The sequence below is a fragment of the Eumetopias jubatus genome, unplaced genomic scaffold, assembly GCF_037043125.1.
Source record: "Eumetopias jubatus isolate StellerSeaLion01/CBP00866 unplaced genomic scaffold, mEumJub1_p1.0 scaffold_12, whole genome shotgun sequence".
Lineage (NCBI taxonomy): Eukaryota > Metazoa > Chordata > Mammalia > Carnivora > Otariidae > Eumetopias > Eumetopias jubatus.
In genome coordinates this window covers 87,303,903-87,316,650 of record NW_028274818.1, presented here as the reverse complement: position 1 = coordinate 87,316,650, position 12,748 = coordinate 87,303,903, and the positions used below count along the sequence as shown (strand labels likewise).

General features: G+C 45.3%; 1 protein-coding gene across 2 annotated transcripts in view; it reads left to right on the top strand.

Moving 5' to 3' along the window:
• The first annotated feature begins 2,572 nt into the window (after window positions 1-2,572).
• Window positions 2,573-12,748, top strand: part of COG7 (component of oligomeric golgi complex 7) — a 78,480-nt gene continuing 68,304 nt past the window's right edge. For both annotated transcript variants that reach the window (XM_088029033.1, XM_028090439.2), the window contains exons 1-4: window positions 2,573-3,016; window positions 7,971-8,119; window positions 8,288-8,404; window positions 10,463-10,631. In XM_088029033.1, coding sequence (XP_087885159.1) covers window positions 2,848-3,016; window positions 7,971-8,119; window positions 8,288-8,404; window positions 10,463-10,631 — 604 coding nt within the window. In that variant the 5' untranslated portion in view covers window positions 2,573-2,847. The remainder of the gene's footprint in view (window positions 3,017-7,970; window positions 8,120-8,287; window positions 8,405-10,462; window positions 10,632-12,748) is intronic.

Sequence of the window (12,748 nt, the reverse complement as noted above, 5' to 3'; positions counted from 1 at the left end):
CCACCACTTGTGCTCTCCTGCTCCCTGTCAAATAAATAAAATCTTTAAGGAAAAAAAGATTTTATTTGAGAGAGAGTGCATGTGAGAGAGGAGGGAGAGCGAGGGAGGGAAAGAGGGAGAGGGAGAAGCATATTCCCCAAGGAGCAGGGAGCCCAACATGAGGCTGGATCCCAGGACCCTGGGATCATGTCCTGAGCTGAAGGCAGATGCTTAACTGACTGAGCCACCCAGGTGCCCTGCAAAACAACTTTTAAAAATAACAGTGGGAGGACTAACACTATCAGACTTCCAAACTTACTATAAACGATAGTAATCAAGACAATTTGTTATTGGTACAATAGGAATATAGATAATGAAACAAGAGTCCAGAAATTCTTACATCTGTGTCACTTGATTTTTGACAAAAGATCTTGAGGCAATCAGTGGAGAAAGGAAAGTCTGAATCATCCTGGGATAACTGTATATGTGTACGTAAAAAATCAGACGGGCGCCTGGCTGACTGTGACGCTTGATCTTGGGGTTGTAACTTTGAGCCCCACATTCGGTATAGATGTTACTTAAAAATTAAATCTTTAAAGAATAAACTTAGGCCTTTACCTCACACCATACACAAAAAATGAATTCAAACTGGATCATGGACATAAATGTAAGAGCTAATACTTTAAAACTTCTAGAAGAAAATTTAGAAATTCTTCATGATTTTGTGTTAGGCAAAGATTTCTTAGATACAAGACCAAAAGTAGGATCCATAAAAAAGAAGTGATAAGGGAATTTATCAAAATTAAAAACTTGCACCTCAAAAGACATTAAGAAAATGAAAAGACAAGATACAGATTGGGAGGGCGCCTGGGTGGTTCAGTTGGTTAAGCGACTGCCTTCGGCTCAGGTCATGATCCTGGAGTCCCGGGATTGAGTCCCGGGATCGAGTCCCGCATCGGGCTCCCTGCTCGGCGGGGAGTCTGCTTCTCCCTCTGACCCTCCCCCCTCTCATGTGCTCTCTCTCTCTCTCTTTCTCTCATTCTCTGTCTCAAATAAAATCTTAAAAGATACAGATTGGGAGAAAATAGTTGTGACCCATATTAATAAGGGAATTCAGGATATGTAAAGAATTTAACAGTTTATTAATATGAAGAATTTAACGTTTCATCAAAGAAGATGTAAGAATGGCTAATAACATGAAAAGATGTTCAAAATCATTGGTTAGGGAAATGCAGACTAAAGCAACAGTGACTATTATATACCAGATGTTGGTGAGGGTATAGAGAAACTGGAGCCCTCACACATCATTGATGGTAATGTAAAATGGTGTAGGCTAGTCTGGGTAAGTTTGACAGTTTACTTAAAAAGTTGAACATAAATTTATCTTGTAACTTAGCAATTCCACTCCTAGGAATATATCCAAAAGTAATGAAAACTTGTCTACACAAAGGCACGTGGTGAACATCATAACATTATTCATAATGACTTTAACTAGAAGCAGCATACATGTCCATCAGTTGGTGAATGGCTAAATATGTCATATCCACACAATGGAATACTATTCAGCAACAAAAAGGAACAAACTGATAACATGGTGCAACACAAATGGACCTCAAAAACATGCTCAGTGAAAGAAGCCAGATGGAACACTAAACAGTATATGATTCCATGTGTCTGAAATGTCCAGAAAAGGTAAATTGAGAGACAGCAGACTAGTGGTTTCCTAGGGCCTGGTGTGGAAGACCAGATTAAGTGCAAATGAGGAGGAAGGAACATTTTTGGCTGATGGAAATGTTCTTGTGGAGAGAGACCAACTCCAAATTTACTAAAAATCATTGAATTGTGGCTTACAATGGATGAATTTTATATCCTGTAAGTTATTAGTAAAGCTAGTTTAAAAATGTTCATCAGGGAGGGCAGGGGCATATTGTAGAGGCACTTAAGGCTTCCAACGCTCCTACCAAGGATAGTATACTAGCTTTCCTGATTTGTGGACTTAGGTTCTTAGATATATAGAGTCTTCAAGAACTACCGTATGCATTTCAGAGTATGCCCGGGGTGAGAAGGGTAAATGGCAAAATTATTCACAGTTATACACAAAGGATTTTTTTTTTTTAATTTTTGGTTCCCATGATCTATGACAAAGGAGGCGCTCCCTTTTCTAAGGCGTCACATGAGGCTAGAGAAAACGGGTGCAACCGGTGTCTGAGTTCCAGCGTGGTGTGTTAGGAAAGGACAGGAGGCCAATGTGGCTATAGGGAGGGCTGAGGCCAGATGGCGTAGATTCATCTGATCTCTGTAGGAAGGCAGTAAAGCGTGGTAAAGAGTTCAGGCTCCAGTGGCCCGTTTGCCCTAGTTCAAATCCCCGCAGTCCCACTTTCTGGCGACATGACTCTGAGTTGCTCAACTGCCTCGAATTTCATCTTTACCTTGGGGAGAATAACGGCACTCGTAGTACTGTCAAGTCTAAGTGCGCCAGTGCACGTAAGGGCTTTAGAGTAAGCACATATTTAAGCGCTCAACCCGCACTTAAGTTAGCAAAAGAAGCAGGACGCTCGCACCCGCTCGCCTCTCTCCGCCGGGGGCCTTTCTCCAGGGCGCCCGGAACGCCGGCAATCACTATGGTAACGGCCACCTACTTCCGGAAGAAGTACGGCGCGCGGCAAGGGCCAGTCTGAGCCCTCTGCCTCCGCGAGTTGACAGAGGGGCCGCAGAAGCGCGAGTTTAGTGGGTGCTGTGGATTCCGCCTGCCGCCTCCCCGCCCAGGCCAGCCCCGGTGCCCTCGCAGGGCCGCCCGACTCAGCAGCCTCGTTGCCGCCAGAGCCAGCTCTTCAGGCCTGGACGCCGAGGCGGAGGGGCGGTGCGGCCATGGACTTCTCCAAGTTCCTGGCGGAAGACTTCGACGTGAAGGAGTGGATCAACGCGGCCTTCAGGACGGGTTCGAAGGAGGCGGCGGCCGGGAAGGCGGATGGCCACGCGGCCACGCTGGTGATGAAGCTGCAGCTGTTCATCCAGGAGGTGAACCACGCGGTGGAGGGTAAGGCCGAGCTGCCGGGACGGGCGTGGGGCGGCGGCGGTCCGCGCCCCCCGCGGTGGGAAGGCGGAGCCCGGACCGACCCTCCTCCAGACCTTTCGTGGGGCCGCCGGGGGCCGGTGTCAGCTCGCTGCCGCCTGTCTAACGCTTGACGAGGCTGGGGCTTGCTCTTCCACCCCCGGCGGTGCCATCAAGTTTCCTTTGAGGCCCAAGAGTGAATTTCAAGAATATTAACTAATCGTTACCTGGTTCTTCTATTTGGCAAAAGCGTATCAGAGGCATGTGGGAATGACACAAATCTGGGAAACGTTGTTTGAGCGGACCTTCATGTCCTTGAAGATGGGCTGGCCTGAATGGAGACTTGAACCATCTTTCAAGGATAGTTAATTATGAAAAATAATACACACCAGCAACTTTTTCATTAACTCCTACTCGATTTTTAGTCACAGTATGTTCACCGTATGTTCATTAGGTGCATACTGCACGCCAGTCTCTTTGCTAGGCTGCGTGGGAGAGACGGGTCCTACAGGGAAGCTTAAGACCCAGTAAATAAAACTTTATTTTATAGATGGGTCCAGTGTTTAAGAAAAGGCTGATGTTGGGGGGAGGGGAGCTTTATTTCACTGCAGGTTCTTTATTGTACTTTGCATCTAATACTCATTGAACATCTGCTACACCTGTGCCCAGAAATGGGCCATGTGCAAAAAGGTTACTTTTCAGGAGCTTGCTGCCTTGTGGGGAAGATACTAAATGGTTAAATTACAGTGAAGGGTGGCTTTCCTACAAGTAGGACCAGGAGTTATGAGAGCTGGAAAAAGTGTGCAGTTACCTCTAGTCTGGGAGAATCATAAAGGGTTTTCCCTGTCTTAGGCCTTGAAGGAAGACTTCATAGGGCAAAGAGGGGGAGGACATTAATAATAATATGATAGCAATATTTGAGCCCTTGATAATGTGTCAGCCATTCTTTTAAATGCCCTGTATGTATTAACTAAGTGGTTCTCAAACCAGGGGTGGTAATGTCACCTCCTTCCACCCCCACCATCCCCTGAGTATCTGGAAGTTGTTGGGAGTGCTTTTAGTCCTTGCAATGGGGAGGAATGTCACAATGATGGACAGTTAGTGGAAATACCCAGCGATGCTTGGTGTCCTGCATGCTTGGGATATCCTACACAATGAAGAACGTCCTGGCCAAAATGTTAATGTTGCCCCTTCTCAGCCTAATTTTCCAATTTATAGTTGTAGAGACTGTGGCTGAGTGAAGTAACTGACCCATCATCGTATTTCTAGTTTGGATTTGAACCCAAGCATTGGTCCCAGAGCTCAGGGTCTTATCTATTATACCTTACTACCTCTCTGGGATGAAAGGGAGAGAGAACAGCACATACAGAAGCATGTGGGTATAAAAAGGCCTAGCCAGTCCACAGAAGGGTGAGAAGTTCAAACACAGCTCCATCAGTAACATCAACAAACGTTAGTCATTAGTATTATTATTATAGGATCACACTTTCCCGGGGGAAGGGGGAGACTTCTGGAGCTAAGACAGAAAAGTAGATTGGGGTCAAACTGTGAAAGCCCTTTTTGCCCATCATTTTATTTTATTTTATTCTTTACACACACACACACACACACACACACACGTATGTGCATGCCCGTGTGTGCCATGCCCTGGAGCATGAGAGGCTTGGGTACCTAGCTGTGCCAGGCTTGATTATTCTTTACACACACACACACACACACACACACACACACACACACACACGCACATATGTGCATGCCCGGGGACCGGGGGGGGGGGTGGTGGCGTGCAGAGGGAGAGAGAGAGAATCTTAAGCAGGCCCAATCCCACACCCTGAGATCATGACCTGAGCCGAAATCAAGAGTGGGACACTTAACCGACTGAACCGCCCAGGTATCCCCTTTTTGATTATCCTAAGGAGTTGGGAATTCGGCCCCTAGGCAATGGGAAGCCTTCAGAGGTTTTTTGTTTCTTGTTTTTCAAAGATTTTATTTATTTATTTGACAGAGAGAGAGAGACAGCAAGAGAGGGAACACAAGCAGGGGGAGTGGGAGAGGGAGAAGCAGGCTTCCTGCTGAGCCGGGAGCCCGATGCGGGGCTCGATTCCAGGACCCTGGGATCATGACCTGAGCTGAAGGCGGATGCTTAACAACTGAGCCACCCAGGTGCTCTGCCTTCAGAGGTTTAAAGCTTTCTTTTTATGGAAGGCGAGACAGGGCTCAAATATGCAGTGAAGAGAGGTTATTGCAGAGGCTCTAGGAGGGAATGTTGAGGGCTCCAAGTTGGGAGACTGATTTGTTCAGTCATTCAGTCAACAAATAAATAAATAGGCACAAACTGTTTTCCAGGTTCCAGAGATACAGTGTCGGACAAGACCCAGTCCTAGGTTGGGTCGGTTAACAGGCCAAGTGGGGGACAGGGGGAGAAAAACCCCCAAACAGGGACCAGATCATGCAGGGATTTTAATGTCTCATTAAAGAGTTTGGATTTGATTTAAAATGAGTGTAAAGGAACAGTACCACAATTGATTCAGAAGGCAACTGTTCAGAAGAGTGGACTGTCATCATAGTGGCTTCAACTGGGGTTGTGGCAGTGGGCATGGTAGGAAATGGGTAGATTTAAGATATTTTTAGGAGGAAGAATGGGAAGAACTTGCTGATGGATTGGAAGGAGGGACAAGAGGGGGAGAACATCAAGAATGATAGCAGGTTCTTGAACTGAATGACTGTGGGTGGAGGTGCCAAACATACAGTAACATTGAGAGAATTGTAGTGAACATCCATATGCCCACTGCCTAGATTCTACAATTAACAATTTACTATTCCTGCTTTATCACAAATCTATCCATTTACCTGTCCCTTTCTCCATTCACCCATCTTATTTTTTGATGTATTTCAAAATGAGTTGCAGAGGTTAGTATACTTTACCCCTGTACATTTTAGTGGGTACCCTAAACATAATAGAATTCAGTACTTGTTTACAGCTCTTTTTTTTTTTTTTAACTAAACAAAATTTACATAAGGTGAAATGCACAAATCTTATCTGATGAGGGTGCCTGGGTGGCTCAGTCGTTGAGCGTCTGCCTTTGGCTCAGGTCATGATCCCAGAGTCCTGGGATCGAGTCCCACATCGGGCTCCCGGCTCAGCAGGAAGCCTGCTTCTCCCTCTCCCACTCCCCACACTTGTGTTCCTGCTCTCGCTGTCTCTGTCAAATAAACAAATAAAATCTTTAAAAAAAAATCTTATCTGATGAGTGTAATGAGTTTTGACAAATGTATACAGCTAGGATAACTCAAATCTCTGTCAAGAAGGAGAATGTTACAATCACCCAAGAAAGTGCCCCCATTCCCCTTCACAGTGAAATCTGGCCCTTACCCTCCCAGAGGCAACCACTGCAAGTGATAGCTTTAAAATGGAAAAAAGAGTGGACTAAATTTGGTGTGGGGGGAGGGTTGTGGAGAAGGAAAAAGAGGTACACAGAGAACGGCAAGGACCGAAGAGTGACTTCGAGGTTTAACAGGTGGAAGACTGGGGCCATAACAATGTTGTTAAAAAGTCAGCATTGTTCAAAGTCAGTCTCTATACAGAAGAAATCCTTGTTCTATCTTTGTTTTCTTAGTCTTAGAACTTTACCCGGGGTCAGTGCTGGAAACACATTGTTATTTTATGGCACAGCCGGATGAACAGGTTCCTGAAATATTTCTTTAAGATGTTAAGGTTCCATTCATCGCACTGGTAGAGCAGAAGACGCTGGACTTACTGGGTTGATTTCCCGATGAATTGCCCTTTAAAGGGTCGGGCGGGGGGGCGCCTGGGTGGCTCAGTTGGTTAAGCGACTGCCTTCGGCTCAGGTCATGACCCTGGAGTCCCGGGATCAAGTCCCACATCAGGCTCCCTGCTCAGCGGGGAGTCTGCTTCTCCCTCTGACCCTCTTCCCTCTCGTGCTCTCTCTCTCTCATTCTCTCTCTCTCTCAAATAAATAAATAAAATCTTTAAAAAAAATAAAGGGTCAGAGGGGTATGCTAGTAACTCTCCCAATTCCACATAACACATCATAGTGTGCAAAGATGTGCAAATTGTATTCTATGTTTGGGACGTCTGTTAAAACAGGGTGGCTCAGTCGTTAAGTGTCTGCCTTCGGCTCAGGTCATGATCCTGGGGTCCTGGGATCGAGCCCCGCATTGGGCTCCCTGCTCCGCGGGAAGCCTGCTTCCCCCTCTCCCACTCCCCCTGCTTGTGTTTCCTCTCTCGCTCTGTCTCTCTCTGTCAAATAAATAAAACATTTAAAAAACAAAAACCATATAGTTTCTTAATGTCACCTGATCTCCTACCAGACTTGTTAAATAAGAAACTGGCAGGTGCCGGGGGACCTGCATTTAACTGTGCCCCAGTTGACGCTGGTCGTCTGTGGACTCTGTTTTGAAAAGACCATGGAATGCAGACATTGGGGCCAGACACATGTAAGGCTTGGTTTCAGCACTGTGAAATCTTAGGGAAGTTACTCAACCTCTCTGAGCCTCAGTTTCCTTATTTGTAAGAGGTGACTGCTAATGATTCCTGTGGACATTATGTGATAGAATGTTTGTAGATCACCTGGGGCGTAGCTGGCATTTACCCAGTGTCAGATTCTTTCATTTTCTCTCCTCACAAAGGGAGTTTCAATTTAACGCAGTGGTGGAAAAGCGTTGATTTTGGGTCAGGTTGATGGTTCCTTCCTTGTCAAATCCCATGGCCCACACCGATCAGACTGGGGAAGACATGGTCCTGGCAGAGCCCACCTCCCAGCCCACCTCTTCTGCACTCCCCATCGTCCACAGGCTCAGAAAACTGTGTGGTTGGGGGTGCTTTGGGGAAAATTCCCTTCCTGTCTTCTGATCTCTTCATCTTGTTCACTGGTGACTGGTCTGATTTTCACCTTTTGTTCTTCGGTTCTTGCTACAGAAACAAGTCACCAGGCTCTTCAGAACATGCCCAAAGTGCTCCGCGATGTTGAAGCCCTGAAACAGGAGGCGTCTTTTCTGAAAGAACAAATGATTCTTGTCAAGGAGGACATTAAAAAATTTGAACAGGATACGTCTCAATCGATGCAGGTATTCACGCTCCTGTCCCTAATGCTGATTCTTGGTTTTGGAAGACATTCACAGAAGCTCCCTCAAAACGGGAGTGTGCCATGATACTTATGTTTGAAGTCGCCAGTGGAGGGTAGAGATAAAGGAACTGCCACTTCCTTAGTCTTTGACCTCTTGTCTCTCTTTTAGGTGTTGGTAGAAATTGACCAGGTCAAGTCCAGAATGCAGCTTGCGGCAGAGTCCCTTCAGGAAGCAGACAAGTGGAGCACACTGAGTGCTGATATCGAGGAGACCTTCAAGACTCAAGTAGGTCTTGAGTTTAGGGGATGTCCGCAGGCTGGGTAGGCAGGCGCTTGAGGTTTGGAGAAACAAATGAGAAAGTCCTTTCCTCGAATCCACAAGGGATAGGAAGAAGCCCTGCGTGGAAACACACAGGCAAAGGGTGGGAAGACCTGCAGTTGCTCTGGGTCTTTACACCTCTGGAGTTGGTATCTTGACTGATGGCCTTCTCGTCACAGAGAGTTCAGGAGAAAGCTCAGTGAAAAAGGCAGAGAAAATGGATAAAATGAGAGTGTGGACCACAGGCAGGGGCCCTTCCACATCCTGGGACCCTCCAGGACTGCCAACTGTGGAAAATAGCAATGCTTTTGATACCCGGTTATCAGGATGAGGTCAGGTGATGTCTCATGAAAAACTCTCAGTTGTTAAGCAAAATGAATTCTTTTATTATCTCTTTTGCTAGTTTTCTTTTTTTTTTTTTTTAAGATTTTATTTATTTATTTGACAGAGGAGACACAGCGAGAGACGGAACAAAGCAGGGGGAGTGGGAGAGGGAGAAGCAGGCTTCCCACGGAGCAGGGAGCCCGATGCGGGGCTCGATCCCAGGACCCTGGGATCGTGACCTGAGCCGAAGGCAGTTGCTTAACGACTGTGCCACCCAGGCACCCCTCTTTTTTTTTTTTTTTTTTAAGATTTTATTTATTTGAGAGATGGTAAGAGAGAGCATGAGCTGGGAGAGGGAGAAGCAGGCTCCCCGCTGAGCAGGGAGCCCAATGCGGGACTCCATCCCAGAACCCTGGGATCATGACCCGAGCTGAAGGCAGAAGCTTAACTGACTGCGCCACCCAGGTGCCCCCCACTTTTTGCTAATTTTTAAAACTCTCACAAGGTTTTTAAAAAGTGCTCAGTGCATGAGGGGAAAAAAAATTAGTAAACAGGAATAAACGGTGAAAAATGTTTTTCTCGTAACCCTGACACCCCCGACGCGCACACACACACGCACGCGCACACACACGGTCCCTGCCCTTTTGTTCCCCTGAATGGCAGTGCATTGTGAACGCTGCTCTGCACTTCGTTTTTGTACTCTGCAATCTAGTATTCTCTATCACTTACCTTTATCTGGGAGTGCAGGAGGGCCATACTCCTTCCCATTCCATTTCAGAGCCTCCTCTGGGCTCATGACAAGGTAATGGATGTAGGGTTCGTGAATGTGAGCTGCAGTCTTCCTGGATTCCTGGCACGTGCGTGATTGCAGTCAGTACACTACTAATATTAACTAGCTAAGAGTTAGAAAGCTTTTGCCCCTCCCAACTATCCCGATATTCAGAACCAGCTGCCGACAAGACCACATGCATCCGGCTGGCTCCCCCCCAGGCACTGCAAACTGAATTCATTATTTCTGTCTAGAACCACTCCCCATTTGCTCTTCCCTTTGGCCTCCCTGTCTTGGTTGATGGCGGCACTTCCCCAGCAAGGGTCTAGGCTAGAAACCTCAGCGGTCCTTAACCGTGCTCTCTTCCCTGCCTCTCCGATATCTCTGCAGTTGTCCGTTCTTTGGATCCCTCTGCCACCACTCTGGTCACACTTCCCATTGTCTTTCTCCTAAACCACTGTGGCAGCCACCCATCCCTGCTGGCTCCTGGCCTCTCACGGGCAGACTCACTTGCTCCCTCCCCTGGGCCCCCGGTAGCGCCTGAGCCATACTCCTTAAACTACATCCCGATCTTGCTGTCCCAATATGTTGGGAACTCAGGGGCTGCAATGTGATCTTTTTTGTGTCTCAAACATCTAATACAGTGTCTGACACGTTGTAGACACCTGTTGAGTGCTGAAATGAAACACAATTACTACATTCTTAATTCTTTTAAAAAACAGCATTTCTTTTTTAAGATTTTATTTATTTGTCAGAGCGAGTACAAGCCGGGGGAAAGAGAGAAGCAGGCTCCCCAACGCGGGGCTCAATCCCAGGACCCTGAGATCATGACCTGAACCGAAGGCAGACACTTAACCAACTGAGCCACCCAGGTGCCACTGGAGGGCCTGGGATCTTTTAAAATAAATATCCTCTATTCTGGTCTTTTATAGGACATAGCTGTGATTTCTGCTAAGCTGACAGGTATGCAGAACAGCTTAATGATGCTTGTTGATACACCAGACTACTCGGAAAAATGTGTGCACTTGGAGGCACTGAAGAACAGGCTGGAGGCCCTGGCCTCCCCACAGATTGTGGCGGCGTTCACCTCCCAGTCTGTAGGTAAGTGCGGGCCCCCTCTCATCTCTGCACACCTCCTCACAAAGGTAAGGCTTTCCAAGTCTTCAGCCTTTTGAGCGTCTTACTGTGGATTAAATTATGTAGCTTGGAAGTTAAGTTGTAACTTTTTTGGGGTTGCCTTTTTTCAATAGTTTATATAAATATTTTCAAGCATACAGAAATGTTGAGATAAGCACATGACAGACACACCACCTAGATCCTAGTTAAGTGTTTTACCACATTTGCTTTGTCACACATCTGCACACCCATCCATCTCTCTGTCCATCCAGGTTCTGTTTGGGATGCATTGCAAAGTAACTTATAGATATAGGCATACTTCACTCTTAAATGCTTCAGCATTCATGTCAATAACTAGAGTTCAGTATTGCTTTATGATTCTCTTTTTTTGAGGTGAAATTTACTTTCAGAGAAACGCACATATCTTAAGTGTACTGTTTGACGAGTTTTGACCCTTGTCAAATCTGATTTTTATTTCCTGTGACCTACTAAGGAAAATCATATTGATAGCATTCCTAATACCCTTGTATTCTTGCAACTCAAGAACAAGCTCCACGTGGTTATGGGATGTCTGTGTGGGCGCACACACACACACACGTGTGTGTATGCCTGTTAGTGTCCTACTGGGTATTTGCTAATATTTTATTTAGAATTTTTTCATAGAGGTCTTATTAGCAAATATCTTTTTTTTTAAAAGATTTTATTTATTTATTAGAGAAAGCGAGAAAGAGAGAGCACAAGCAGGGGGAGTGGCAGGCAGAGGGAGAAGCAGGCTCCCGAGGAGCAAAGAACCAGATGCAGGACTCAATCCCTGCGATCATGACCTGAGCTAAAGGCAGATGCTTAACTGACTGAGCCACCCAGGCGCCCCACTCTGTTAGGTTTTAAGGAACATTTTTATCAAATATTGCCATGGCCCCATTAAATGCTTTCTGTCTGCAGTTCAACTTGGGTATGAATATTACAACTTCTGCCTTCTTTTTTGTTTGTACTTGCTTTAGTATGGCTTTACCCATTTTTTTTTTTAACCTTCAAACTTTTTTTTTTTTAAGGTTTTATTTATTTATTTGACAGAGAGACACAGCGAGAGAGGGAACACAAGCAGGGGGAGTGGGAGAGGGAAAAGCAGGCTTCCCATGGAGCAGGGAGCCCGATGTGGGGCTCGATCCCAGGACCCGGGGATCACGACCCCAACCCAAGGCAGACGCCTAACGACTGAGCCACCCAGGTGCCCCAACCTTCAAACTTTCTGAGATGTTTTATTTTAGACTTGGCTATTGGAGATAGCACTTTGTTGAATCTTGATTTTTGATCTAATCCTTGTACTTTTTAATAAGTGACTTTATCCCATTTAGGTTTTATTTGACAGAAATTGTCAGTTTTGTATGTCTCTGTATTTTCTGCTTTATGTTTGTTTCCTTTGTGATTTTTTTTCTCACAGATGATTGAAAGATATATAACTTGATTTTAGTTTTTCTAGTGATTTATGATTTCAAATTATATTAAACTAAACTTCTTTCTCAATTTATCAGCCTCCTGAAAGAAACACCATCTGCCTCCCCCAGTTAGTGTGCTTTAACTCCTCTTCCTGCTTTCCACCATCCCTCTTCCTTGGCCAGTCTACAAGATTGCATAGTCTAGAATTTTAATCATGGTATATTGTCAAATTATTCATTATTAATTTTCAAATTATTAATTTTTTTATCATGTGGCTTTTCTCTCTAAATTTTTAAATATTAGAAAATTTTCATATTTGATATTTTATCTTTTCATAACCATTTTCTAACCAATAATTGGTTATTTATGCTCAATTTCTTGTTTAAATGGATTCAGTGCTCACTTTTAGACTTTTCAGCACACCTCTTCCCCGTTTGTTAATTCTTTGAGGCTTCTCTTCATGACCAGGATTCGGTTTTTTAAGTAGATTTTTTTCACCTCAGGAAGGGCATGGGGATTATATGCATATCCTCAGTGTTTATGTAGTAAAGAATGTCTTTCTGTTGCTTTTACATATAGAAGAAAATGGCTGCTTTTGGAATTTTTGGATCACACTGTTTTTCCTGTGGAAATCTAGAAGCCTTGATTCCTTGTCTTCTGCCAAC